This window comes from Rhinolophus sinicus, linkage group LG15 (assembly GCF_036562045.2).
Source record: "Rhinolophus sinicus isolate RSC01 linkage group LG15, ASM3656204v1, whole genome shotgun sequence".
In the NCBI taxonomy this organism is placed as follows: Eukaryota; Metazoa; Chordata; class Mammalia; order Chiroptera; family Rhinolophidae; genus Rhinolophus; species Rhinolophus sinicus.
In genome coordinates, this window is record NC_133764.1 from 17,427,236 (window position 1) to 17,454,158 (window position 26,923).

Consider the following 26,923-nt stretch of genomic DNA (forward strand, 5'->3'; position numbering starts at 1 on the left):
ATCTCAGACGCTCAGCCCTGCCGGTGGGATGTGGGGAAGTGTCTTAGAGAACTGAGCTGGCTTTCTCCCAGGCCAGCCTTAGGGGACTAGGTTTCCACAGAGTCGCCAGAGGCAAAGCTTTCTCAGCAGAGAGTATAGGCCCTCTCCCCATTTTTCCCCTGAGGGGAGGCCTGGGGATACTCTACCTAATGGTTCTGAGTGTTTCCCATGGAGTTCAATTCACATCTTCACTTTGCCCCACAAAAGGGAATTTTCTGTGTGCCGGGCAAGGTGGAGGTGGGTATATACCTAGGTATCCTTTTGCCCTCTCTAAGGAAACTAGAGCCTTCTTTTCACCTGACCATTTTCCCCGCTCTTCTTCCTCTCTTAGCAGTGAAACTTTTATCCAGCCCCAGCTCAGGCCACCAAAGAGGGAGAGGAAAAGCTGGGTGTGGGGGTTTCCAGCTGGTTCTTCTCACATCTGCCCTCCAGCCCCCAAACCTGTATGACAGGTCCCTTGACTGGGCCAACTTGCACCCACCACACTGGCTTCTTCAAGAGATGAAACCTGGGTGTGTGGGTGGGGGTGGGGTGTTGGCACTTGAAAGAGGAGATGTCTGAAATGAAACTGAGCAGAGAGGGTACAGAGAAGGGGCCTCTACTCATTCCCCACTCCCCTTTCTCTGCATACTGCTTCCTGGACCTTTTTCTTCTCTCTCTCTCTCTCTTTTTTTTAAACTTTCATTTATTTTAAGCGTGTTTTTCCAGGCCCCATCAGCTCCAACTCAAGTAGTTGTTTTAACCTAGTTGTGGAGGGCACAGCTCACAGTGACCCATGTGGGGATCGAACCGGCGACCTTGTTGTTAAGAGCACTGCACTCTAACCGACTGAGCTAACCGGCCGCCCCAGGACCTTTTCCTTCTTACACACATACACCACCATCCGCTTTACCTGATCCCAAGCAGCTGGATGCCAGAGGCAGTTGGGCCCTGTGGTGGGCAGTGGGCACAGGGGCATGGACAGTGTCGCTGGCAGTCCTGGGGGAAGAAGAAGCCACCGTGGATGTTGCTGAGGGCTGTCCTCTCCCCATTTGACCAGTGGCTGCTTCATTTACTTCTTTCCTAATACCTTCCCTTGGCTTTCCTCTGCTTTCATCTCTCTTTGAAGCTAGATTTCCCTTCTTACTCCTCCCCTTCCCAAACCTCCCCACCCCCCAGCTTGGCCCTCCTCCTTCAGCCTTCCTGGCTGGGGCCTCTTCTTGCTCCTTCCCTATTCTCTTGGACACTTGGATTTTCAGGCTCTTCCCAGGCCAAGGGCCACACTTCTGGGCCTGCTGGTTTCCTCGGCGGGGCTGCCCTGTCCCGGTCTCCTGCCTTCACCCGGCCTGCTTCTCCACAGGTGTTCTTCCGGGCGGGCACATTGGCACGGCTGGAGGAGCAACGGGATGAGCAAACCAGCAGGAACCTAACCCTGTTCCAGGCAGCTTGCAGGGGCTACCTGGCCCGCCAGCACTTCAAGAAAAAAAAGGTGCTGCTCCAGGGACATCCTCGTCCCCCAGCCCAGCCTAGCTGGGCAGAGCTGAGTTCCTGGGTTGGGGTGGAGAACTGGAGGGAACATGCAGGGGCAGGAAGCTAGTCTTGGAGCTATGGGTTATTGTTATCTGGGGGAGAAGAGGCAGAGACCTCCCAGGGCGGCCATGCCCTGGGCCAGGATGGAGAATGGGCAGCTCCCTGGTGCCAGTGAGAGTGCTGGTATGCCCAGTGATGGGGCCATGTGGCCTGGTCCAAGGGTTAGGGTGGGGTGGGGGAGCAGGGCCCAGGCAAAGGTGGGCTCTGGATCATAGGCTGCTCCATGAAGATTAAGGAGCTGTGTCAGCGACTCCTTTTCTTATTAGCAAGTCCATAAAACAGCCGGCACCGCCGCCTCTTGTGTTTCAGCAAGATTAGGTTTTATAGCACATCCAGGCCAGGGTGGTGGAAATAATAAGGCAGCAAATAAAGCAGATGAAGTTATTCCTAACGATGGCGGAGCGGTTAGTGCCCAATGCAGTGCTCCCAGGGCCTGGCTCTCTGTCACCCAACCTCGGAGAGATGGAGGGAGGCTGGGTGCAGAGGGAGCGTTTGCCTCCAGGTCAGAGGGCCAGAGAAGCAGCCCAGCGGGGAGGATCCTGGCCAGGCCTGGGACTGAGAGCCCCACTGTGTGCCGCTCCCACCCCACCTTAGATCCAGGACCTGGCTATTCGCTGTGTGCAGAAGAACATCAAGAAGAACAAAGGCGTGAAGGACTGGCCCTGGTGGAAGCTCTTTACCACTGTACGACCCCTCATTGAGGTGCAGCTGTCCGAGGAGCAGATCCGGAACAAAGACGTATGTCAAAGCCCAGGGAGGGCCTGGTCACTGAGAGGAAAAGGACTGGAGTTCATCCATGGGGGCGAGAGTCTTGTCCGCTCCCAAGTGCTCCTTTGTTTAGTCCCTAAAGCTGATGACCTTGAACTATGCCCATCAAACAGAAGTCATCCGCCGGGATGCTGGCTGAGCCCCTGGGTAGCCTCTTAGGTATAAAATCTTGGGCAGCCTCGGCATATGGGGAAGGGTCTAGGGAAGGAGCCCCTGGGAGGCAGTGGCTTCCTGTTCCCTTGTGTACTAGCCCGAGCTTCACCAGCTTCATTCACCCCAAGGGTGCAGATCGTGGGCCCCAACCTCTTGTAGAGCCTCTGGCTCACTTTGCCCTCCTTACTGCACCCTAGGAAGAGATCCAGCAGCTGCGGAGCAAGCTTGAGAAGGTGGAGAAGGAGCGGAATGAGCTGCGGCTCAACAGTGACCGGCTGGAGAGCCGGGTGAGTGACTCCTCACACCAGACAGACTGGCCCACCTCCGCGGGGAGGCTGGCTGGGCCCAGGAGGTCCCCCCCCCCCCGCCCCCCGCGTTCCAGCTGAGTGAGGCAGGCATTTCAACTGGTGGCATCTCCCTCCCCCCACCCCAGATCTCGGAGCTGACATCGGAGCTGACGGATGAACGTAACACGGGAGAGTCCGCCTCCCAGCTGCTGGACGCGGAGACCGCGGAGAGGCTCCGAGCTGAGAAGGAGATGAAGGAGCTGCAGGTGAGGACAGGGCCAGGGTGAAGACAGCGGCGGCCACACTCTAGTGCCCATCTGCTTCCCCCAAAGACAGGTGGCAGCTTTGCCACTAACCCAGCACCCCTGTCTGCCCTGGGTAAGCACGTGACCACGATCTGTGGTTCAGGGGTGCGGGGGTACTGAGTGAGGGGGTGGAATGGCACACCTCCTCCCCTCCTCTCCTGCAGACCCAGTACGATGCACTGAAGAAGCAAATGGAGGTGATGGAAATGGAGGTGATGGAGGCCCGTCTCATCCGGGCAGCGGAGATCAACGGGGAAGTGGATGATGACGACGCAGGTGGGTCTGAGGCTGGAAGAGCTCGGCAGTGGCCTAAGTGGCAAGCGCTGATGCCCATGCCTGGGTTACCACACCCCTTGTCCAGCCTGTCTCCCGGGTAGAGTCTGTTATAAGGCTAAAGTGCAATAAGTAGATAGAAAGTAGACGTGCCAATAAATGCAGGGGATTATCTTAGAGGACTGTAACAACCATGGTAATGATAACATCTGAGGGCCAAGGTCTGGCAGTCCCTGGGGAGACAGTAGCACACATAGCCACCTCACCCTCTCTAGTCTTCTCTCAGCTAGTGGCTCCTGCCATCTTGGGTGGAAGCCATCATTCCAGAGACTTTTTGCATCCCTCTGGCTGACTCCACCTGCTGGCCCTCCCTGCCCCATCCTTCTTCCCCTCGGCCCTTTCTCGGGGACTCTCAGAAGCTCAGTCTTCCCTTGTCTGCCGCCAACCCCACAGGTGGTGAGTGGCGCCTGAAGTATGAGCGAGCTGTGCGGGAGGTGGACTTCACCAAGAAGCGGCTCCAGCAGGAGTTCGAGGACAGGCTAGAGGTAGAGCAGCAGAACAAGCGGCAGCTGGAGAGGCGGGTGAGTCTGCTGGAAGCCATGGAGGCCTGTGCCGGGGAGGAACTGGGAGGGGCTTGGCGCCACATGTCGGCCAGTGAATGGCCAGTAAATGGCCAGCGCAGGCAGGCCCTGGGGGCAGTAGGGGAGGGTTGGCATGTTTGCCTCTGGGTGCAGGGGACAGCCAAGGCCACACTGTTCTTCAAGTGTCTTAGTTCCCCGGATGTCCCTGAACTTCATCCCTCGTCTCTGAGTCTCCCCCTCACTCACCCACTTCCTTCGTCTTACCTGCTCCCCCAATACTCCCCGGCCTCTCAATGGCCACTGACCCTGTATCCCATTTCGGCCCCTAGCTCGGGGACCTGCAGGCAGATAGTGAGGAGAGCCAGAGGGCTCTGCAGCAACTCAAGAAGAAGTGCCAGCGGCTGACGGCTGAGCTGCAGGACACCAAGCTGCACCTGGAGGGCCAGCAGGGCCGCAACCATGAGCTGGAGAAGAAGCAGAGGAGGTGGGTGGGTCCCCTGCCCTGGGCGCAGAGGACTTCCTAGGACAACCCCAGACAGGGCCCCCTGCCTCCCCCTCCAGGGAAGCAAGGAGGGAGGGAGGGCCTGAACTTGGCCAGGGTCCTTGCCTTCCAGTCAGTCGATCTGGAATGTGAACGGGTCTCACTCCTGACCTCTGAGGAGGACTCAGGCCACATCCCCACTGAGGGCCCGCTCAGCCCTCTGCTCCCCGATGTGCTGAGAACAGGAAGGATGGGCGCCAGCCAAGCCCTGTGCAGGGCCTCCTCCACCACGGCCCTGCCCCTCGTTCCCACCCAGCGCCCCATCTCTCCCTTGCCTCAGCTACTCCAACACACTCTCCTGACTAATGTCATTAGACTACCGTGCCACTTCCATCTCATTATGTTAATGGCACAAAGGAGGGGGGCAGCCCGCACAGGAGAAAATCCAATCTAAATTAATTTCCCTGGCTGGGGATGGGAATGGGACGCCTTTATTAGCAACACCGAGGAACCCACACACCCTGGGAACAGCAGGGTGCCCCAGGGAGTGGGAACAGCGCCTGGCTCCCCTCTGCAGGGGAGGGGTGCTCAGCAGAGGCACTAGTTGCCTTTGCAAAGGGGCAGCCCCACACTCACGACCCTGGGGGTGAGAACTGCAGAGCTGAGTCCTCCCAGTGACCCGGGATTACCCTCTGCCTCCTGGGTGAGCCTGCTTTGCAGAGTGAGAGGAAATAAGAAGGTCTTATATTCCTCCCTCTGTGACTCCCTGCTTCCCTAGTTCTTATCTTTACCCCCACTTTCCCTTTACCTAGAGACAGGCACACTGAGCAGGGACCTCCCCTTCTGAGCACCCCAATGACAGTGCCAGTGCAGCCTAGTTACCGTCTTGCCGTACTCCCTACGGGGCAGCTCATTAGGTTTCAGCTGCCCAGAGTTTTCTTAACTTTTTTTTTTTTATATGGAGTTGGGGTAGGGTGGAGCTATTCAGTTTTCTGCAGGAACCTGATTAGCTGTGCAGGGAAGGTGTTAAGAGGAATTTCAGCAACCTGCTCCTTACTTAAAGTCACTGGGCAGGAAATAGAAGGCTGAGAAGTGAAGGAGTGAAGAAAGAGGCGCCCAGCCGTGGACTGCGTGCCCCATTAAAGCACGCTGCCAGCTGGGTACAGTGGGACTGCTGGCGTCCAGCTCTGTGTGGGGGCTCCTGGTGGTGACATGGGTATTACTCAGGCAGGCTGGCCTGGCCAAATGCTGGTGCTGAGACTGGGGGCAGGCACAGGCTGCTCCATCTAGAGTTTCTGAATTGAACTGTAGAAAGTGAGTTGACGAGGGACTTCTATACATCCTGAGGCCCTCTCTGCCCTCACCCTGGGCCCTCATTCCTGATCTGTTGAAATTGAAAAGGTTGAGACAACGCCTGACGAGACTATGTCCACCTCTTCCATGGCAGCAGTCTGTGGGTTCTCTTAGGCCCACCTCGTAAAAAGGCTTCTTGGACCCATTCAGTGAAATGCACCCCCATCCTAGACTAGGTTGCTGAGTAGGGCCTCGGTGGCCTGACCTGTAACCCCTGAATGTTTAGGCTGCAAGTCTCCCTTCTGCTTGCGTCCTGTCCATATCTGTGGCACCACATCCTGGCAGCCTGTGGGTGCTGGAGACCCGGATTCTTCCTTTGTCTGATGGAGCCCCCATGGCCATGCTCCCTCACAGGTTTGACAGCGAGCTCTCACAGGCGCACGAGGAGGCGCAGAGGGAGAAGCTACAGCGGGAGAAGCTGCAGCGAGAGAAGGACATGCTCCTTGCTGAGGCTTTCAGCCTGAAACAGCAACTAGAGGTGCGTGGGGCTGCCCACCCTCCATGCGCCGTCTCACTCACAGGCCAGGGCCAGCCCAGGGCCAGCATCATCTTCCCTTTTGCTCCAGGAAAAAGACATGGACATTGCGGGATTCACCCAGAAGGTCGTCTCACTGGAGGCTGAGCTCCAGGACATTTCTTCCCAAGAGTCCAAGGATGAAGCCTCTCTGGCCAAGGTCAAGAAACAGCTCCGGGACCTGGAGGCCAAGGTCAAGGATCAGGAAGAGGAGCTAGACGAGCAGGCAGGGACCATCCAGATGCTGGAACAGGTACTGGAGGGCTTGGCGAAGGGAGGCACCACCGTCCCCAGAGCTACCCTGGGGTGTGGGCCAGAGGAAGGCAAGACCCCAAATTCAGTCATTTGTTTGCTCGTTCATTCCCTTATTCACAAAATGTTAAGTGAGTACCTAATCTATACCAGCCACAATGTGAAGATAATTAAGCTTTCGTGGTACTTTCCGCAAGAGCAAATCCCGACTGAGCTGTAGTGGTGAGGGGCTCTGGATGCACAGCAGCCAGAAGGCCCTGAGCCCACCTGGCCTGCCAGTGAGCCATCATGTTAGTTCAAGGAGCTCGAGCATGGAGACCAAATGGAAAAGCTGCAGGGTTGCCCCACCCCGGCAGCCTTCCCTGGGCCTGTCCTAGACACCTACACAGTAAGGGAGTTCCGCTTCTCTGGAGAAGCCCTCTGCCACAGGAGCAAGGTGGGAGCCAAGGGAACTGCTTGCAGAGATGGTCCCCGCTCCGGAGCCTGGGGAGAGCTGCCCACCAGGGTGCAGTGGGCAGGGGTCAGAGCACCACTGGGAAATGAACCTAGTCCCTCTTCCCACCTACTTCCAGGCTAAGCTGCGACTTGAGATGGAGATGGAGCGGATGAGACAGACTCATTCCAAGGAGATGGAGAGTCGGGATGAGGAGGTGGAGGAGGCCCGGCAGTCGTGTCAAAAGAAGGTAAGACAGTGGGCACTTACCTGTCCAGTATAAACACCGCTTCCCCCATCACTGCTTTAAAGTAAGGGGATTTCTGTTTCCTGGTCTTAGCCAATGGCACTCTCCCATTGCCGTTCTGCACCAGGAATCTCTCCTCTTGACATTAGCTGGGATGTGTGTTCTCAGGGTTTGTAGAGAAGCTCAGACCTTGAGGAACTCACGCTCCCTGCTTTCTGTGCAATCAACTAGCTTGTCTCAGTGGGACTTGCCCACTCTGGCTCAGGGCCACTGTGCGTGGCCTTCCATCCCCCCTCTCCCCTCCAAGCTGCTTTCAAACCCTTACAATTTCAAATTCAAGGTCTGACCCCTCTGGGGTCATCCATGCTCAGCCCTGCCCCACTGTTTTCACTGGGTGGGGGAATCCAGAAGGAAAGGGGACTGGCTGGCACCAGACGCTGATGGACCTCTGTCCCCACGCTATTCCAGTTAAAACAAATGGAAGTGCAGCTGGAGGAAGAGTATGAGGACAAGCAGAAGGTGCTGCGAGAGAAGCGGGAGCTGGAGGGCAAGCTCACCACGCTCAGTGACCAGGTGAGGAGAGACCACTGTCTGGGGCGTGGCCAGCTGGCTGCCCCATCCGGTCTTAGGGATGGGAATCTTAGGCATAGAAAGCTGGGAACGGGGAAGGGGATGCTGTCATCACCTCTGGAATGGAGGCGATAACCATGCATTGCACACCCAGGCTTTTCTCATTGGCTGGCGTGATCCTAGCACTTCCACTGTCATTGCTCATTAGGGGAACTCTGAGAATATGAGCAAGGGTGATGCATGGGCTTGGGGAAGACAGGAGGAGGCCTCTCGGTGGAGCCCAGAGCCCCAACTTCTGGTGTCCACCCAGGTGAACCAGCGGGACTTTGAGTCAGAGAAGCGGCTCCGGAAAGACCTGAAGCGCACCAAGGCGCTGCTGGCAGATGCCCAGATCATGCTGGACCACCTGAAGAACAACGCACCCAGCAAGAGGGAGATCGCCCAGCTGAAGAACCAGGTACCTGCAGAGAGAATATCGTCAGCTCCAGGAGCGACTGAGCTCGTTTTTTGTTCTCTTTCTCTTCCTCTTGTCCTTCTCAGTGGTTCTTGAGTCTTTAGGAAGGAAGGTGGCAGGGAAGCAGGGAGACGCCGCTTATAGCATCCAGACTCCAGAGGGTCTGTGCATTGCTATACAGCATGAGCGCCAAGCCCCAGGATGCTGTGGGTGGGGCCTGGCACCCACCCTTGTCACAGGACAAGGTGCCTGTGCAGGCCTCACAATACCCCCCAGCCTGGGGGTCTCAAGTGAACAGAGCAGGAGAAAGGGCAGCAGGGTTCCCTTTCCCCTGTGAACACCCTGCTCAGCCCTCGTGCCCCCAGGGAATGGCTGACGTCTCTCCCTGGGGTGGGGGTGGCTCTGTGTCCAGCTGGAGGAGTCAGAATTCACCTGTGCAGCAGCCGTGAAAGCGCGCAAAGCGATGGAGGTGGAGATTGAAGACCTGCACCTACAGATTGATGACATCTCCAAGGCCAAGACAGCGGTGAGGACCTGGGGCGTGCAGGGCTGGACTGAGGGAGACTAGGGCTGTGACGGTGGCTCCCTTCCCCCCAAACAGGGACCCTTCCTCAGCCAGATCCCTTCACACCAGGGCTTTCTGCAGTGAGCAAGGCCTCCCTCCTCTGTCTCTCGCTAACAGCTGAGGCCCGGGAGGGAGCGAGGTGGAAGAGGGAGCCAGCAAGGGCCCATCTCCCCGTTTAACAACCTGCCTGTGGGAGCTTGGCCTCAGGCCCCAACACCATAAATAAAGGCAGCTAATATGGCTGAGGGATGTAAGCAGGTGCCTAGAGATTAGTGGAAGCACCGATAAGAGGATGGGATGGCTCGTTTCCCTCCCCTTCCCCTGGCCAGCCCACTGACAAGCCCAAGCGGCAGCTAATTAGAGCTCTTATTTAATGCCTCCCTTTTAATTCCCCACCTCTCCCACGGCCCATCTATCGGCCGAGAATTCATGGCTGGGATGTGGCCACTGGTACCATCTCGGGCAGGGAATGGGGCAAGGGGAGGGGCTGGGCTTGGCTCTGGGCTCCACAGCCCCCTACTAGCCACCTGGCTGCTGATGCCAGTCTCCCAGGCCCCGTGACATTTGTGCTCCTCAGCAGTTTTCAGGTGAGTAATTCAAATTCCTTAATTGTGTTAAAAAAGGCTGTTATAAAATTACCATTTTATTTAAATCCGAGTTAATAAACTTCTTGGCAGAGGCTTCCCCAGCTCCCTACAGCCCGGTAACAAGATGGATGGGGCAGAGAAGGAGCCAACACAGTCATTTTGGTTTGGAATTACAGGCTAATAGATTCATTCATTTCCTGAAGCTGCTGTTGGCTGTCTCTTCCCCTCCCCCCAGGAGTGGACGGGCAGTGGGGGCTGGACAGCTAGGGCGCAGACAGTCCCAGGGGAAACCAGAATCCATACCAAAAGAGCTTCGCAGAGTTGAGGTGTCCCTCCCTGGGGCCTGAAGGGGGCAGAGGGCATGAAGATTAGGACCTAGACTGCTAGTGCCAGGATGATGGGTCACTTGTTCTGGGAAGACCTTTTCTGCCTTCTCATTAGCCTCCAAAGAGCTGCCAGAAATCAGCTGTCATTTAGCCCAGGGTCTGCCTGTGCTGCGAAGACAGCCCTTTCCCTCAGCTCCCTGACACAGAGCAGGACAGGCGACTCCCTGGTCATCACTAGTCCTGGGTCCCACTCCCGCAGGTAGACACAGCCTCATCCTTACCTCCCGCCCACTGGAGGTGACATGTGGAAGGCTCGGACTTGCCACCTGGGGCCATCGGGCACACCAGGCCTGAGGCCCTCCCATCTGTCTTTGTTTCTGTCCAGCTGGAGGAGCAGCTGAGCCGCCTTCAGCGTGAGAAGAACGAGATCCAGAACCGGCTGGAGGAGGATCAGGAGGACATGAATGAATTGATGAAGAAGCACAAGGCGGCCGTGGCCCAGGTACCCGCCCAGGAGTGCCCACCGCACCCTGTGCCACACACCCTGTCCTCTGGTCCTCCTCAGAGGTTCCCGGCACAGCCACTTCTTTGGGAAGGTTGCAATGCCTGTGATCCATGGCACTCAGGGTTGGGTGGAGTGGGCTGGATTGGGGGTTTATGAGAGATCCTGCCTCAGCACTCACTCCTTTCCCAGGCCTCCCGGGACATGGCTCAGATGAATGACCTTCAAGCTCAGCTGGAAGAAGCCAACAAGGAGAAGCAGGAGCTCCAGGAGAAGGTGGGAACCAGGGTCCCCCTTGGTGGAAAGAGGGTGCCGGGGTCAGCATCTGTGGGGATGAATCCCCAAGCTCACAGGATAGCACGCACTTCTCTCTGCCATCAGTAATCCACAGAGCAGTATCCAGTGCAAAGAGCTAGGCTTGAAGCCATATCGCCATAGCAGACATTTTGACTTCAGCTGCCTCATTTCACATTTCTATTCCCTCTCCGGCCCTTAGCTGTCTCCTTTCTCTCCAATGGGCCAAATCTGTGCCAGCGCTGGGCCAGGTGGGGAATGCCTCTGGCTCGGGGCCGTCCTCCCACCTCCCCTGTGCATCCCTCCCTCCCTCAGCCTTCTGGTCACCATGGTGATCTTGCCAGCCCCAGACTCTGCCCACCCCCCCTTTCTGGGCTCAGTTCTTTCTTCTCTTCCTGTTCCCCACCCCCAGCTACAAGCCCTCCAGAGCCAAGTAGAGTTCCTAGAGCAGTCCATGGTGGACAAGTCCCTGGTGAGCAGACAGGAAGCTAAGATCCGGGAGCTGGAGACGCGCCTGGAGTTTGAAAGGACCCAAGTGAAGCGGCTGGAGGTGGGTGCACACTTCTGGTCTGTAGCTACCAGGGCAGGAGCCACGCATGCTGAGCAGGGCTGGGCAGGCCCATGGATGCTCCTCAGAGGCCTCTGCTAAGCTGCCAGGCCAGCTGACGGGGCGGTGCCTTCTCCCCTGCCTGCCCGGCCTGCTCTCTGGGCACCGCAGAGCCTGCCTGCTTTACATTCTGTTTCCGTGCTTGCTTTCTGCCAAGGGACCAGAGCAGCTTAGCTTTTCGTCTTCATATTTTCCTCCACCATGAGCTCCCCCCGCAGGTCCCCCTCACTCGCTCTCTGGCAGGGTCATAAATATGCAGCAAATGGCGCCACTTCTGTGAGGCTGAAATCTGTTCTCTCATCTCACTGCTCTCTCTCTCCCTTCCCTTTCATATTCCCCTTTTTCCTCTCTTCTTCCCACCCATCTCATCTCCGATTTGTCTCCTTCTCATCATTTTTCTCCATTTCCCCCCCACCCCATTCTTTCTTCTCTTTGTATTTTTCCTCTCCCCAATCTTATTCCCGTCTTACCCTCTCCCTGTTCCTTCCCTTCTCCCCCTCCCATTCCTCCTCACCCTCTACTTTTCATTCTTTCCCCTTCGACCCCTCTTTTCTCTCTGTTGACCTCTTTTCTCCTCTTTTTATCCCTCCTTCCTCTCAACTATAATCTCCATACTCCAAATTCAGACTTTTCTGTTCAGTCTCCCGAAGCCAGCAGGTCAGGTAGGAGGAAAGAGGCAGGCAGGATTCTGCCTCTGGGTTTACAACCCTCTCACCCTGTTTTTAAGTTGTTGTTCTTCTTGAGCTTGTAGACGTGTCGAAGCACTGATAGTTCTCCACAAGCACTATGTTCATGGGTGTGGGTGCTGAGAAGCATACCTGCCCCCCATTAACTCCTCATCTGTGGAGCAGACACGAGGGTAGAGATGGAAATAGGCAGCTGTGGGGCTGGCAATGGGCTTCCAGAGGGCATGAATACCCTTGACCTCGGAAGAGCATATGGCTGAAACTCCCGACACGGGATCACAGTCCTCAGGAGAGCTAGAGAGGGAGGAGATTTAATAATTTCACGTTCTACCTTGGTAATAGTTTGATCCCCATTTTACATGCCGGAAGGGTTAAGTAGGTTGCCTAGGGTCACAAAGCTCTCAAGGGGCAGAAGAGGCCATTTGTCTGCTGGCTGTAGGGCAGATCGGCTACACATACCTTCTTTTCTCACAGGCGCCAGTCCCTTTCCTCAGGTCTAGCTCTCCTTTTCCCTTCTGTTTACAAAGGCGGTATTGTGGTTTAGATGCACAGAATATTAAACACAAGTGGCCCTTGAGATCATGTAGCCTGGTGCTGTTATTTTAGAGACCCAGAGACTGGGGGGCTGAGAGGTGGTGGAACCACGGGCAGTTAGTGGTAGAACCAGGATCAGAACCTGAAGCAGGGTCCTACCCTCACACTCTGCCCCCATCTCCAGGTCATTGGCTCAACATCCTATAGCCCAGCTGGGGAAAATGTTTTCACGTGTCTGGGGGGAGAGACATTCATCAAGCGTAGAGAGATGGCTTGGTGCTAGGAATCTGATGACTGTTGAGTCTCCCCCTGATCCGGGAACTCTCAGTAAAGCCATTTACCTCTGAGCTTAACATCTAGCTTTTGGAGCTTCTGGGTTCGGCGTCTCTGAGGGGAAGCCCTGCTGCCCGTGGAGGCCCCACATGAGGTACCCCTATGGACAGGTCCAGGCTGTAGCCAGAGCACTCCTCCAACCTTGGTAATGATAATGATAATACTAGCACCTTTCAGCTTCCAGACTATCTCCACATTCTTTACCTTATTCAGTCCTTAACAGACCCCTGGTATTATTCTCCCATTTTACAGAAAGGCAAAGGAAGCCACCTCAGAGAGCTTTAGTTGCTTGCCCACCTACCAGTGAGTGGTGGGGCTGGAGCAGGACCCCAGGCCTCCTGACTCCAGAGCTCCTCCATACCTCTCTCTCTTCCTTGCTGATGGGCCCTTCTTCCCACCTCCCTGTCCAGAGCCTGGCCAGCCGGCTCAAGGAGAACATGGAGAAGGTGACTGAGGAGCGGGATCAGCGTACAGCAGCTGAGAACCGGGAGAAGGAGCAGAACAAGAGGCTACAGCGGCAGCTCCGGGACACCAAGGAGGAGATGGGCGAGCTGGCCAGGAAGGAGGCCGAGGCAAGCCGCAAGAAACATGAACTGGTAATACACCGCACCCCTGGGGCCCCAAGCTGGTAGCTGCTAAGTACATACCCCACCCCTGGGCTAGGGTGCAGGGTGGGCTTCAAAGAAACTGTGGTTTAGAGAATTGGAGAGAAGAGGACATGTCAAGAGGACAACGCAGGAAGCCCTAAGGACAGGCCAGGGGCCACGGGTGGTGCTGGAGTCTCCATCAGGACAGGCTAGGCCCAAAGGCCCAGTAACACCCAAGTATAAAAAAGCTCGGCAGGCTTGCGCTCATGTAGATCCTGTCTGGTTGGGAGGGCCTTGAAGCAGGATTTTTCTGGGGCAGTTGGCGGAGAGACTAGCCCTCATGTGAATTGGACTGCCCACTCTCCCTTTTAGGAGATGGATCTGGAGAGTCTGGAAGCTGCTAACCAGAGCCTGCAGGCCGATCTAAAACTGGCGTTCAAGCGCATCGGGGACCTGCAGGCTGCCATTGAAGATGAGATGGAAAGCGATGAGAATGAGGACCTCATCAACAGGTGAGGGGACCTCTAGGGCAGCTGCAGCTGGCACAGAGGCTCTCTTGACTGCCTCTGGAACAGGCTACCAGGTAGAACAGATGCAATCTCTGTCTCCCCATCACTGAGCCACCAGCCTCCCCTTGTTGCCAGACCCTGGCATGGACCTGTCCTGTAGCAGCTGAGAGCAGGACAGGTGCTGGCTGGGTGAGACTCCTCCCCTCTTCCTCCCTGTCCTCCCGCCCCAGGTCTCCCCGGGACCTGGCTCTCCAGCTCTGCCTGTTGAAGATGAGTTATTCCCCCATTTAGCTGCATTTCCGATGGCGCCTGCCCCACTCTGGGGAGAGCAGAGATTTAAGGGCCATGGTGCCTTGTTACCATACCAGAGATTTTCTCTCATAAAACCTATCCAGGGAATGGTTTAGGAGAGAGAGACAGATTTGTAGTCTTAGGCTGAGGAGAAGCCATGACGCACGCAGACCAATAGTCGGAGGTGTGTGTAGTGTGGGGGTGGTCAGGCCCTGGAGAAACTCCCAAGGCTGCCCTGGGCAGACCCCACCAGACCTGCCTGCTTCTGCCATGAGGGCCAGGGCCCCATCCTGCAGGCAGATCCCAGGAAGCCTGCTCTGTGGGGGCAAGGGAAAGGTGCCTGGGGTGGCCCGGACCTCCCCTGAGGACAGTACTGTCACATCCCGCCACCTGGTCCCAGTCCGCCAGAGCCATCGCTTGCTGAGGATAGAGGAGGCCTCAGCTGAGAGGTCCACCTTGGTGTGCCCGCTGATTTTGTTATCCTCTGTCTGGCCCCCTTGCCCACCATTTTCTTTCTGTTTTCCAGTTTGCAGGACATGGTGACAAAGTATCAGAAAAAAAAGAATAAACCGTGAGGACTAGAGCGCACGCGCTCTCTGCCCCGCCTAGCGTGGTGTCTAACCACCCCTAACACTGGCCTACCACCCTGCCCGCTGCATGCCGCATGGCAACACAGAGCCTCTCGCATCTCACACTAGGCTCTCACACTAACACCGTTGCCTCTGTCCTAAGGAAAGGCAGGATGACAGGCTGGGTACTGCATCAGAGGGAGAGGGCAGGCAACGTGGTGCGCTCCCCTAAGAAGGCTCGGGCTGGCCCTCGGGCCCTTGGTGGGCAGGATGGGGGCTCCTTCTTAGAGGAGAGCTCAGCCACAGTCGGTGGTACCCACAGTCGCCTTCCTGAGCTCCAGCCCGCTCCTCCCTCAGAAACCAAGTGTAGCTGCCTCCCTGGCCTATTTCTCTGGGGGAAAAGTCTGTTTGGGATGGATGTAGCCACATCCTTCAGCCGCTGGGGAACTTGAGTTGCCTGAAGAAGCAGGTATGTTTCATTTTGAAAGGTCTGCCACCTTTTGGCCGACAAAGGTAGAAGGTGAGGGGCATCTAGCCCTCCCTTGTTTGGAGAAAGCATTCAGGCAGCTAGTCACTGGCTTCTCTGCTGTGGCAGGGGAAAGGAACACAGCCAGATGTGTTTACTTTACTCCCCGTGGGCACCTTGGACAGAGGGAGGCCCTTGGGCGTTGAGCTAGTGCTATCTGTCACATGGCAGGCAGCCTAGTAAATCCACCCCTCTCATCGTTTCCTTCTTTCTGGGTGGGAGCTGGACAGCTGGTGCTGATGTGCAAGGCCTTCAGGCAGATCAGGGTGATCCTCCGTCAACTTCGACAGGACTGTTTGGGGGAGATTGTTTTTTTAGCATGACGTTCAGTTTCCTTCCCCCCACTCTCTCTTGCCTGGCAGGCCTCCTCTCCTGGCCAGGATGGGCTGGCGGCAACACAAAGGACTCTGTGAGAGCTAATGATAAATGTAATAGTGTGTAACAGTGATAGAGGGCCGCTGGAGCCTGGTTGTCACACACAATTAATATCCCCCGCCATTCTGTCTCCGTTTGTTTGTTCCCCCGCGATTCGGCTCCCAGTTAACTAATAGCACATGAGCCTGGACATAAATTGTATTTGACGCGAGGTTTAATACCAACCATTTAAAATTTCAACTGCCCCCTGAGCCTCCCTGCCCCTGGAGTTTGTTTACGGGCCTGATTATTTAAGGAAAAGAACCCAAACATCATCTATATGCTTGAAACTAAAGGGAAGGCGAGGGCAGGCAGGCAGGCCAGCTTCTCAACCCATTCGTTGCTCTGAATGTAAGGAGGAAAATTCGTATTCTGGGCCCATGACTGTCTGTCCCATGTGTGTTCCAGCCCTGCCATTCTTGGGCGGTAGGAGCTTCAAGGACTGATAAAATGTGCATTTAAGATCATATTCTAAATCATTGCCAGGCATAGCACATGGGTGCACACACACATACACACACACACACACACACACACACACACCAGCGTGTGCTCACGCAGGCGCACTAGGTGTGCAATCCAAGCCAGGTTCCCGCTGAGGGCAGAGAGGAGATGTGGGTGACGTGGCTCCTTCCTCAGCAGCTCTGGGCCCCAGCTCCAAGTTATTGAGCGAGCATGCTAAGGCGGGCAGAAAAATAATGTTTCGATTTACTTAGAGATACAGTTGTTATTGCCATAACCTTAATGAAAGCAGTAAACAGCGCGGTATTAAGGGAGATTTATACAGAAACGCTTTTAACATGTAGACATAGATTTTGTGATGCATACAGCACCTCCTTTCTAAAGGCAATCAATATGGTTATGAACGGCAGTGATAAATTACAGGCTCTAAAGCTAGAGGAGGAGGTTTTTTGCACGGATGTATAAATCAGGTGGTATTGGCATTCCATGGGGCCCGGGCACCATAGTAAATCTGCTGGGCTTGGATGGGCATGGGGCTTGCATTAGCTGTTTTGGGACTATCTGCTAAACTCCTGTTCACCTGGGGCATCAGCCAGCCTCATCTTTGTTATAATTCCGTGTTTGACAGAAGCCGATAAAATGTGCCTTTTTATTCCCCTCCCCATGAATTGTGCTCTCTCACAGTTCCCAGAACAGAGTCTGGTGATTTCTTCTGTGGGTGTGTGTGTGTGCGTGTGTGTGTGTGTGTACATGCATGCATGCACACACACACACACGCTTGTGTGGCTATTTATTCAGGAACATAATTCAGGAACAGGGCTGCTCCCGTTGACACAGATGAAAGGAAATTTATATCAAGGAGAAATCCTAGCATATCCGTAGCAGGGGAACGTGGTGAGCAGACATTTTGCAGAATTCTAGAAGCGTGCTCACTCAGAAGCGTTTCCAAGCCCCTGATGTTTGTGAGTGTGTCATCATGACTCCAGACTCAGAATTGGACTCCTTTGGGCTTTCCTACAAGTTGAGAGGGCTCAGGCCAGTTTGGCCACAAGAAGTACTGGGGAGCTGGAGGCTGTCTGAGGGAAGGAAGAGGAGTCTTGGAGAGACAAAGCCCTTTGTCTGGGACTTTCTGGGCCCGATGGGGTCTCCAAGGTGCAATTTGAATCCTGAAGCTGTTGCCAGCCCCCTGGGAAATGCTGCTGCCCCTTCCTTTTCCTTTCTCTGTTTCTTAAAGGCCAGAGCAGTCGCAGGATGGGTCTGGGATATGGACTGTAGTGCCCAGTTTGGCATTGCTGTTAGCTAAGGAGACTCCAGTTTTAAAGTCATAATGAAGCCCTTCTCTTTTCTGCGCCATAGCCAGGAGCCCAGCTCTTGCAATGGAGGCATGGGAAATGGCAGCAGCTGTAGCCACATTTTGGGGATTGAGCAAAGAAACAGCAAAATAGGCTTCAGGGAGTAGCTGGAGGGCCCAGGACTCTTTGTAACCAAGAGCCATTTAGGTATAATTGATGAATGGGTGGTCTCCTTGTCATTCTCATTTGTGTTGGTTGGCTGAACAGCAGCTTGTCATACCAAGTGGAATGGGAGGTACCTCTGTTCCTCAGGGTCGTCTTGGTGGCTGTCACCATGGCCTCCTGAGTGGGGACAGGGTCCTTGTGAACAGTGTACCCCGTCTAACTTCTCTTGTTCTCCTTCCTGACTCACTGATGTGCATGCCACCCCGCATCCCGCCCCTGCCTAAGACCTGCTGCCAATTCAGCACTGCCGACTGGGCAGCAGGTGAGCACCTCTTCCCCAGCCTCGCCTACCCTTCTGCTCCTCATCCCACAGCGAGGGGGACTCGGATGTGGACTCAGAGCTGGAGGACCGGGTCGACGGGGTCAAGTCGTGGTTGTCCAAAAACAAGGGGCCTTCCAAGGCGGCTTCCGATGATGGCAGCTTGAAGAGTTCCAGGTGAGCATGTGTCCTTGAGCTAGGAGGAAAAGCCACCTCCTGCCCCAGGGATGGATGAGCAGAGCCTTCATCCCAAGCGGACAGGCCTCACGCCACCTGTGTCTCTGGTATGGTATGTGAGGAAGGGGCCCTGGTGAGCCCCCAGCAGGTAGAATGAGCCCAGTAGGCTTGGTTTCTTCTTAGCCAGGGTCTGCAGTGCCCTTATCCTTCCCAGATAATATGGTCTTACCAGGCTCAGCGCTTTGGTTTGATGTAGATTTAACTTCATCCCCACTTATTCCTTCAATGAATGTGCACTGAACTACCTTGTAGTTTGGAATCAAGACGAGGATGGGGCACGAGGGACCTCTGGATCCCACAGCCCTGGATGGAGCCGGTGCAAGCCAGCTGTGCTTCTCTGAGGGCTTCACAGGAATAGCTGCAGAAAAGGCACCGCTTCCCATGACTCCCATCACAGCTACAGACACATTTCCAGCTTTCTTTGCCAAGTCTCTCCTTCCTCTAATCTTTTCACTGCCCTCCCATGCTTCCTGCTCGTACCCATGGCAGGGCTGCTTGCTCCCATATTTTGCAGCCCAGTCAGTCTTCTGGTCACACAGACAGCTACCCCTGGAATCCAGAGCTCCACCTTCCCCATCCCTCACCTACCAGCCAGCATGGCAGCAGGAAGGGAGAGCAGTTCTCTGCTCCCACCCCTCCTGTGGCCGCTTCCCTGCTGGCTCCAGGTTTCTCCCCAGCTCAGAGCCATCCTCATCCGCCAGGGCACACCCTTCCTCACCCCTTCCCAGAGACAGCAGGTAGGCTAGGTGGAAAAAGTAATCCCTCTTCTTCTCCAACTCCCCTGAGGTCCCTTCCCAAGTCCAGCCCCACACCACAAACACCCAGCAGCCCCCTCTAATTGGTTTAATTTATTCGGCCGAACCACATTTTGTTACTGAAGATAATGCCACCTTCCCCGCCCCACTGCCGTTCACCACGGCGTGGCACGAGGCTCCAGGTAGTTGACAATGAAATAAATTGAACTAAACGTTTTAGAGGGGGAAAAGTGATGAAATAGAACAATAGTCTAATTTACATGACATTCTCCATGAAGCTATTTTCACTGACGCAAATTATTTTGCTTCATTTCCTCCGACGCTCTCACCGCCACTTTGCCAGGGCCACTGCCGATTTCTCCACCTCCTCTTCCTTTCTCCTCCCTCCCCCTGTGTCGTTATTCTCTAGGTTTAATGCTTGTTCCTCTCTTTCTCTCTCATTCTCTCTTTGCTACCCCTAATCCACCACTGGTTCTGTCCTCCCTGGCCTCACCTCCTCCCTCAGAACGGCCCTCAGCACCCTCGGGAAGGAGGGGAAAGAGGGCAAGGTTGTGGAGGAGAGGCCAGCCTCCACACTGAGCTCCCTGAGCTACCGGAAGAGGCTCATCCTGAAGGACTCCATCGGGGGCACAGGGGACACGGATTCGCTCTTCACCACCCTAAGTGAGCGGGCAGCCTCCCCAGAGAGGCCCCCCCGCAAAGCCCGCCTGAGCCCCAGGGGGGAGCCAGGCCAAGGCAAGAAGTCCGAGGAGACAGAGGAACGTGGCTCCATCTTCTCCGAGGTTGGGAGCCGTGTTGGCCGGGGGCTGGAGAAGCGGTGGGGCTCAGATTTTGACCGGGCCTCAGCTGTCTCTGCACCTGTCAGCCGGGCCTCCTCTGCCACACGGCATGGCTCAGGTGAAGATGGGGCCCGTTCTTTCATGAGCTTCTCGCTGTCGGGCTCACCCAGTTCTCGTCGCAGCACCTCCCAGCTCGACAGCCTTTCGAGGACCCTCAGCCCTTCCTTGAGCCGGGCCTCTGGCTTAGGCCGGGAGAGCCCTGACTCCCGCCTGTCCCTGGGCCGGGGCTGCCTGGATGAGTGGGATGATGGAGCCAGTGTGGCTTTGAGTGAGGCCCATTCTCAGTATAGTCACCCATCGCTGGCCCGCAGTCTGTCAGTGCCACCCCAGCCACGCGTCTCAGCCTCTGCCACGGATGAGCCTCTTGGCTCCAGTGTCCGCCCTGTCAGCCGTCACTCTTACCTGGACCCGGACCTGGAGGCTGCCATCAATGAGGTCTTGAGCTACAAGCCTGTCCCGTTTCAGCGGAGCAGCCTGGAGCCCGACTCCGAGGAGGATGACCGGACGAGCACCCAGAGTGCCCGCAGTGCCCAACTGGACCCCCCAGAGCGGGGCACCAGCATCCGCCGTTCAGCCTCTGCTGCTGATGTCTCTCGGTCCCGGTCCCGCAGCCATCGGAAGAGCCGGAGCAAGAGGAGAAGCAGCTCCAGCTCCAGTTCCAGCTCCAGCTCAGAAGATTCCTCAGAGCACAAGCGGCGGAAGAAGGGGCGCTCTCGGAAGGGCAAGAAGAAGTCCAAATCGAGAAGAAAGAGAACAGAGACAGAGTCCGAATCCTCATCAACATCCAGTGGCTCTACTGTCTCAGGCCATAGCCGCTCCAGCGTGAAGAAGGGCCCGGCTGCAGAAAATGAGGAGGCTGGGCAGGCACGCCGGCCATCTCGGAAGGAGGAGAAGAAGCGTAAGAAAGAGGTGGACAGCCTGGTGATGCGGTACCTGTACCGGCCTGAGAGCGACTAGTGCAGTAGGTGGCACCTGGTGTGGAGTGCAGCATGGTGTGCCACTCAGTGTGAACTAACATGCTCTTGCCCCCCCTGCCACCACCTAGGCCCCTCCTGCATTCCTCTTGGGCAGGCCTGGCCTCCGAGAGTCTCCTGGCACCTCAGAGAGCAGGGGCCAGCCAAGCTGGTTGGTTATTCGGAGCCCTGAGGCCAGTCAGCTGAATTCGCTGATGCTGTCACTCACAGCTCCCGCTAATCAAGTCCTTACTCTGAACCAAGGACCCCCTGGATACTTGCCACACTTCATTCACTTAATCCTCACACTCACCCCCAACAAAGGTCAGATTAGCTCCATTTTATAGATGAGGAAGCTGAGGCTCAGGGAGGTTAAGTCACTTGCCAAGGTAACACAGTTGGAAAGTGACATTGCCAGGATCTGAATGGAGTCTATTCAGCTCGCCCTTAACCGCTCCTCCATATAGCCCAAGGCAGAGCACATGGGCAAAATGTTTACTGTGTGCACCTGGCAGCACCCAAATGGGCGCTCTTTTCCATCACCCCAACAGGCGGCGCCTGTGCAGGGCTCTCGCTGACCCCCTGGTGTACAGTGGCCACCAACTGTTATAGGTCCTTTTGCTCAGCTCTCCTCCTGCCCTGCAATGCCACCTTCCTCCCTGGCATGGATCTCAAGCCTAAGAGTGCAAGGCTCACAGGCATGCCACCCCCACAGCTCTGCACCCTACAGCAGACCCAGAGATGCCCGACTCCCTCCCCACCCCTCCCACCTGAAGCCCACACATGGGCGTCACCTCATCTCCGCTCATCTTGTAAAGTTTTAATGAATAGAAATTAGCAGTGCTGAGTGACAGCCCCCTCCTGGCTTTCCAGCCACCCCCGGCTTTTTCCCTGTAGGGAGGGAGATCTAGCAGTTAGGCCTGAAAGGGTGCCCACATCCCTACCTCGGAAGAAAGGCAGAGACTGACTCATTGGAACCCCAGTCTTGCCAGTTTCCCTGGCGGGTGGTGACATTTGGATTACCCTGGTTATGTGAAGCTGTTTCCAGCGTGGTACCCTCCCAAGGTAGGCTTGCTGCTTCCCAGGAGGGAGGACCCCAGAGCAAGCCCCCTGGGGCACAGGCCTTTTTCCCTAGATGCATGAACTAACACGAACCTGTCTCATGCTTGTGGGCTTTTTGTGCAGTGGAGCAGCCAGACAAGTACACTGACTTTGTCTCTTTTATACCAAAGGGACCAGTTATGTTTTACAGAATGGAGCAAGTGGAAGTGAATGGTACCCAAAGTTATTTGGAGATGGGTGGGGGGATGGGATTGGGGGGATGGGATGGGGAAAATGGAACTTTAACCCAGACCGGGCTCGTGGCCAACTCATTCGTTGGGCTTGAGCTGCTCTGAAATCAGGCCCTTGCGCTCAACTCTGGTCCGTCTCTTCCCCCACGTCGCAGATGGTTGCAGGTGTTCTGGGGAGAGCAGGAAGCATCTCAATTGCACTCAGGAGCCATCGTCAGCTCCATAGTGAGAAAAGACAGGGATCATAGTATGTGTCTACCACCTCAGCACCCCCTCAGCAGCCCTGCTGAGTAACCTGCTGTCCCAGTGTAGGGAACCAATCAGGTGATGGACCATGAGGGGAGGCGTGGAAAGCAGAGAGGGCCAGGTCCTTCTGAGCACTGCACCCCTACCTGCAGAGGGAGACATGGGCCTAGCCAGGCCATCCCACACTGATTGGCAGCTGGTGGATTGCAGACCCCAGTGCCCTTAGCCCATCGTCACTCTTGACCCCACAACCAGCAAGAACAAAAACACATAAAGCCTGTTTCTTCCCTTAGCCAGCAGCACGTTCCTCTTGTCCATCAGGAAAACAGGAATAGCCCTGAAACCCTACACACCACCACCTCCAAGGAGGATTGGATTCACTGCAAGGAGAGTGGGCATCGAACCAGAAACTAGTCAACCAATAAGGAGCCGGCGAGACAAGGGCCAGGGGAGGGCGGACCTAGTTGGACTCGGCGTGGACAGGCTTTGGGTGGATAAACTGCCAAGAGTGGGAGCGGGGGTGGGGTGGTGTCTTAGCTTCCCATCTGGTGATGGGGACCAATGAGAATTCAGAACACGAACCCATCCGTAGCTAAGGAGGGGAGGGGGCTGCCACCCTTGGCTCGCCCAGTGGGAATTAGCTTGTGTACCAAATTGTTTGTGACAGCGTTGAACAGGAGACACTAGCTTATGGGGAGGAAAGCTTTTTAAACAATTTGGTTAAAACGTTCAAATTGCCAGCCCTGACTCTTGCCCTGGGGAGGGGGCTAGCTGCCTGCTGTTGGCTCTCTGACAGCTGTGGCGGTAGAACCCTCGAAGGAGACGTGCTAAAGAGCACCCAAAGTAGAAGCAAGGGGATCTTGGGGCTTCACAGAGCAGGGGAGAGAGGCATGGAGTTACCCCTCCCCACTGCCTCTGCCACTGCTCAGCCTCCAGATGGAACAGTGTGGAAACCCGGCTGTCATTTATCCAAATGTCTGTCTGGCTAGCACAGGAATGTGGGAGCGGGGCCTGAAGCCCCATTCTAAGAGGTGCAAGAGGAAAGGAGCGCCCCAGGCATTCCAGTAGTGCCCCATTTGTATTAGGGTCCGGCCCTAGCATCTACCTCACCGTCCTCAGCCCACAAAATAACTCCACTGTCTTTCCACAAAGCCAGTTCCTTCCTTTGCCTAACAGCAGACCTTACTACTGGATACCCAGAAATTCTGTCTAAAAAAATAAAACCAAGCTCCCACTAATTTAAAATTCAAACAACCCAAAAGCCAAAATAACCCCAATTTTTTCTATGTTGAATAGTCATCGTTGAGTTTTATAATTTTGTCCCTGAGACACCCCGGAATCCTTAAGTGCCTTTGGCCCATCAAAGTAAGACTCATTTATGTTTAGTCTAGTTTGTATTAGATGTGTTTGGTGCTATTCTGATTCCTTTAAAAATGGTAATTCATTCATGAGAAATACGATAACTATTAACCAGACTGCCCCATTCCTGAACCATTTTGCATAATTGAACATGTATTTTATCAGGCTGTTCCTTCTCCCCAGGGAGAGAGAGAAAGAGACCTATCTTTTCACACCTGCTGGGCTCTCACCCAGGCTAGCAGGGAGAATTCAGGTTCGGTCTTGTTTTCTCCTTGGGTCACCCAATCTAGCGGCCAGGTGGAGTCATCAAGAGGCTGTGAGATCTAAGAGTCCCAGGTTCGAATGTACACACTGGCTGTGTGACCTTGGGGCAAGATGCTCCGTCTTTTGAACCAGCTTCCTCATGACATTTCATAGGGTTATTGTGAAGAATAGGAGAGAACACCCAGCGTGCCTAGGAGAGCCTCACACACAAGAAGCACACAATGTCAGAATCCTTTCTTCAACATAGTTGGAAAAGCTAAGGATGTGATTCTTGCAGAACCCTGTTTCCTCTGCTTTGGGGCTTGGGGATAAAAGAACTTTGAATGGGCTAGTAAACAAGGGCCCTTCCTCCTCAGATGCTTAAATCAGAATTGTAGGCAGTGGTATCACAGAATTGCTGTGGAATTCTGTTATCCCAGTGGAAGCTCTTTGGGACCTGGAAGTAGGGCTGTGTCCCTGGAAGCACTGGTTAGGAACCCACGGAGTACAGGGCACTGGTAGCGGTGAAGCCATTCTGGGCTGCATTTTCTCCAAGGGTGTTGAAATTATAGTGCACTTGAACTGGCAGAGGCGGTGGAGGTGGAGGAGGAGGAAGGGATGGGAGCAGGTGAAAAGAGGTGACTGGAGCTGGAAGAGGAGGTCCCATCCTTGCTCGATGCCGTGAGCCTGCCCCATCCAGGCGGAATAGTGCTCCATGTCTTGGTGGGGGCATAGCTGGAGGCTCTCCATGGCCTGATGAAAACTCGGGCGTTAGGTTATGGTACCAAGAAAGGGATCACTATGCCCCCCTAAAACTGCTCCTACATGCTGAGTCTCCATCCCTTGTGGTGAGTAGATGACGTCATGGTCAAGGGCCGAAATTCTCACAGGCCTTAGGAAAACCTGATGAGAAAGGATTCAGATCTGGGCGTCTTCAATGGGGAAAGGCCCTCCTTCTCAGAAGGACTCTTTAGGAATAACTTTACCTTAGACAAGTTGTTGTCATGTAATCACCAGACCTCCAGTCTCTGTATCAGTGTGGTCTGTGGATTGCCTGCATCAGAATCTTCTGGGAAGGGAGTTTAAAATGCAGAGTTCTTAGGTTCCACCCAAGAGCTAGCAAATCAGGATTTCTCAGGGGAAGGACCCAGGAATCTGCAACTGGTTCTAATGCACGTTCAAGTCTGAGACCCACAATATACATCACTTTCCTCAGAGGTTTGCAAGTTTTCAGTCAAAAAAAAACACCAAAAAAAACTTACTACTCTGAGTATCTTCTGAGGAAGCTAAGGAAGGTTTTTACTTCTCAATTTGTGGCTTTTGGGGAACGCTATGACCGGGCTTTGGGGGCCTCCCAGGCTTCGATGCTGAAAGTGAGGAATGTCATTCCTCTGTGACCTCATTCCTCTCTCCCTGCAGCCCCACCAGCTACTGGAAGTCCCTTGCCCCTGACCGGTCAGATGAGGAGCACGACCCTCTGGACAGCACCTCCAAGCCCCAACACTCCCACAACTATCTGAGTGACAGCGACGCAGAGGCCAAGCCAGCGGAGACCAACGCGTAGCCCTCCCACCCTATGGGCTACTGCTGCCACAGCGCCTCTCCCAGGAAGCGGCGGGCTACAGCTCTCCCCACCTGACTGCTGATCTGCCAGGGAAACACCTGACCCTCTTGGGTCAGGGGGCTTTCCAAGCTGTGGGGTCTGATGTCTCCACACGGAAGAGGTGGGGGGAGAGGAGTTTCTGAAAAGAGAACTTTTTGCTCCCGCCTCCAAAATGCCACGGTCTTGGCTTCAACCTTGGGCCATTGTGGGCAGTGGCAGGTGGCTTGGCACTGCATGGAGCCAGCAGGTTGACCTCCATCTCAGCCCTCTGCTCAGGGACAGTGGACAGATTGCCTACTGGGACATTCTAGGTTGCTGGGTCCATAGGGAGGAGGTGGGGGTGGGAACAGCAATTCCTTCCCCTTGGCTTGGGGTGAGGGCTTTCCCTTCTCAGTGCCTGCTGTCTTTTTACTTTTTAATTTAAATACCCAACCTCTCCATCGCAGCTGCATCCCTGAGAGTGGGAGGGGCTGTGGTGGCAGCTGGGGCCCCCGAATGACGAGGGGAATTTCATCTCCATGTTCACTTTTTCTGTGCAGCTGGAGACATGGGTGAGCAGAGCTGGGTCCAGGTGCTTCTGGGTTTGGGTTGAGCAAGCCCTACACAGACGGGGTTGCACATGTACTAACTGGAACATTCAGCCCCCCACCCCTCTTCGGCTCATCAGCGTGTTAAGTGCAATGACCTATTTAAGAGTAAACTCATTCCACCTACACCAATGCCGGGTCTATCCAAGCACTGCCTCCCTCCCCCTCTGTCCGAGTTGCCCGGACCATAAGCTCAACTTGAGAGGGAAGGTCTTGGGTTAAGGGCTTGTGATCAGAAAAACTGAAGACAGACATTTTGGTCAGTACTAATGTGTATTAGACACAAGTCCTCACCCTGTGTCCTGAGCCTGAGTCATTTTTGTTCTTCCAATTGCCCTGCCCCCACACAGACACTTATCTCAGATGTGACAACAGTCAGCCTGACAGCCCCAGCCCACACCCTAAAGGTCATCCCGCCATCACCACCAGACTTGGGGGCCCAAGGGCAGTGCCTGGTGCTGCTCCCATCTGCTGTCCCCTCCTCTCCTGCAATTGGTTTGTACTCATTGGGCTGTGCTCTCTCTTCCCTGATTACCTGATGTATGGAAATAAATGTTTTTTTCCTCCTGGTTCTGCCAATTTTCCTGCCTGTTCCTTCAAGCTCAAATAAAGTCCAGGGTGGTCACTGGGGAGCAGAATCAGGATTCTGGTGGGGACCTGGGGGACTTGCCCTGGTCTGTTCCCACATCAGACCATTGCCACTCAGCATTGACAGGTCATTTGAGGCAGGCAGAGGTAGTGAGTGGGATGAGAGGATTGGTCAAGAGAAACAAACCCCGCCTTTACTTTAAGAGCCTATGGATTGTAATTCAGGTTGGTGCAGCTGCCACGTCTTGTCCTCCACGGGCCTCCACTTGGAAATGTTGGGGTCCCTCTGTTTAATCTCACCCATTACAGAGATCCTATCTGCTTTTTCTTTTTTTTTTTTTTTTGAGAGAGAGAGATACAAGCCCCTCTGTATC

At 55.1% G+C, this 26,923-nt stretch overlaps 1 protein-coding gene across 21 annotated transcripts in view; it reads left to right on the forward strand.

The window, feature by feature from the left end:
- Window positions 1–26,530, forward strand: part of MYO18A (myosin XVIIIA) — a 92,750-nt gene extending 66,220 nt beyond the window's left edge. For 14 of the 21 annotated variants that reach the window (XM_074319865.1, XM_074319868.1, XM_074319870.1 and 11 more), the window contains 22 exons: window positions 1,379–1,507; window positions 2,203–2,346; window positions 2,727–2,816; window positions 2,963–3,082; window positions 3,286–3,397; window positions 3,848–3,975; window positions 4,305–4,459; window positions 6,164–6,287; window positions 6,376–6,576; window positions 7,148–7,258; window positions 7,724–7,828; window positions 8,136–8,282; window positions 8,692–8,805; window positions 10,143–10,259; window positions 10,452–10,535; window positions 10,966–11,103; window positions 13,124–13,309; window positions 13,673–13,812; window positions 14,627–14,671; window positions 17,902–18,024; window positions 19,345–20,639; window positions 25,191–26,530. In XM_074319865.1, coding sequence (XP_074175966.1) covers window positions 1,379–1,507; window positions 2,203–2,346; window positions 2,727–2,816; window positions 2,963–3,082; window positions 3,286–3,397; window positions 3,848–3,975; window positions 4,305–4,459; window positions 6,164–6,287; window positions 6,376–6,576; window positions 7,148–7,258; window positions 7,724–7,828; window positions 8,136–8,282; window positions 8,692–8,805; window positions 10,143–10,259; window positions 10,452–10,535; window positions 10,966–11,103; window positions 13,124–13,309; window positions 13,673–13,812; window positions 14,627–14,671; window positions 17,902–18,024; window positions 19,345–20,635 — 3,804 coding nt within the window. In that variant the 3' untranslated portion in view covers window positions 20,636–20,639; window positions 25,191–26,530. The remainder of the gene's footprint in view (window positions 1–1,378; window positions 1,508–2,202; window positions 2,347–2,726; window positions 2,817–2,962; window positions 3,083–3,285; window positions 3,398–3,847; window positions 3,976–4,304; window positions 4,460–6,163; window positions 6,288–6,375; window positions 6,577–7,147; window positions 7,259–7,723; window positions 7,829–8,135; window positions 8,283–8,691; window positions 8,806–10,142; window positions 10,260–10,451; window positions 10,536–10,965; window positions 11,104–13,123; window positions 13,310–13,672; window positions 13,813–14,626; window positions 14,672–17,901; window positions 18,025–19,344; window positions 20,640–25,190) is intronic. The other 7 variants (XM_074319880.1, XM_074319881.1, XM_074319884.1 and 4 more) reach the window with 3 other exon arrangements.
- The last annotated feature ends 393 nt before the right edge of the window (window positions 26,531–26,923 follow it).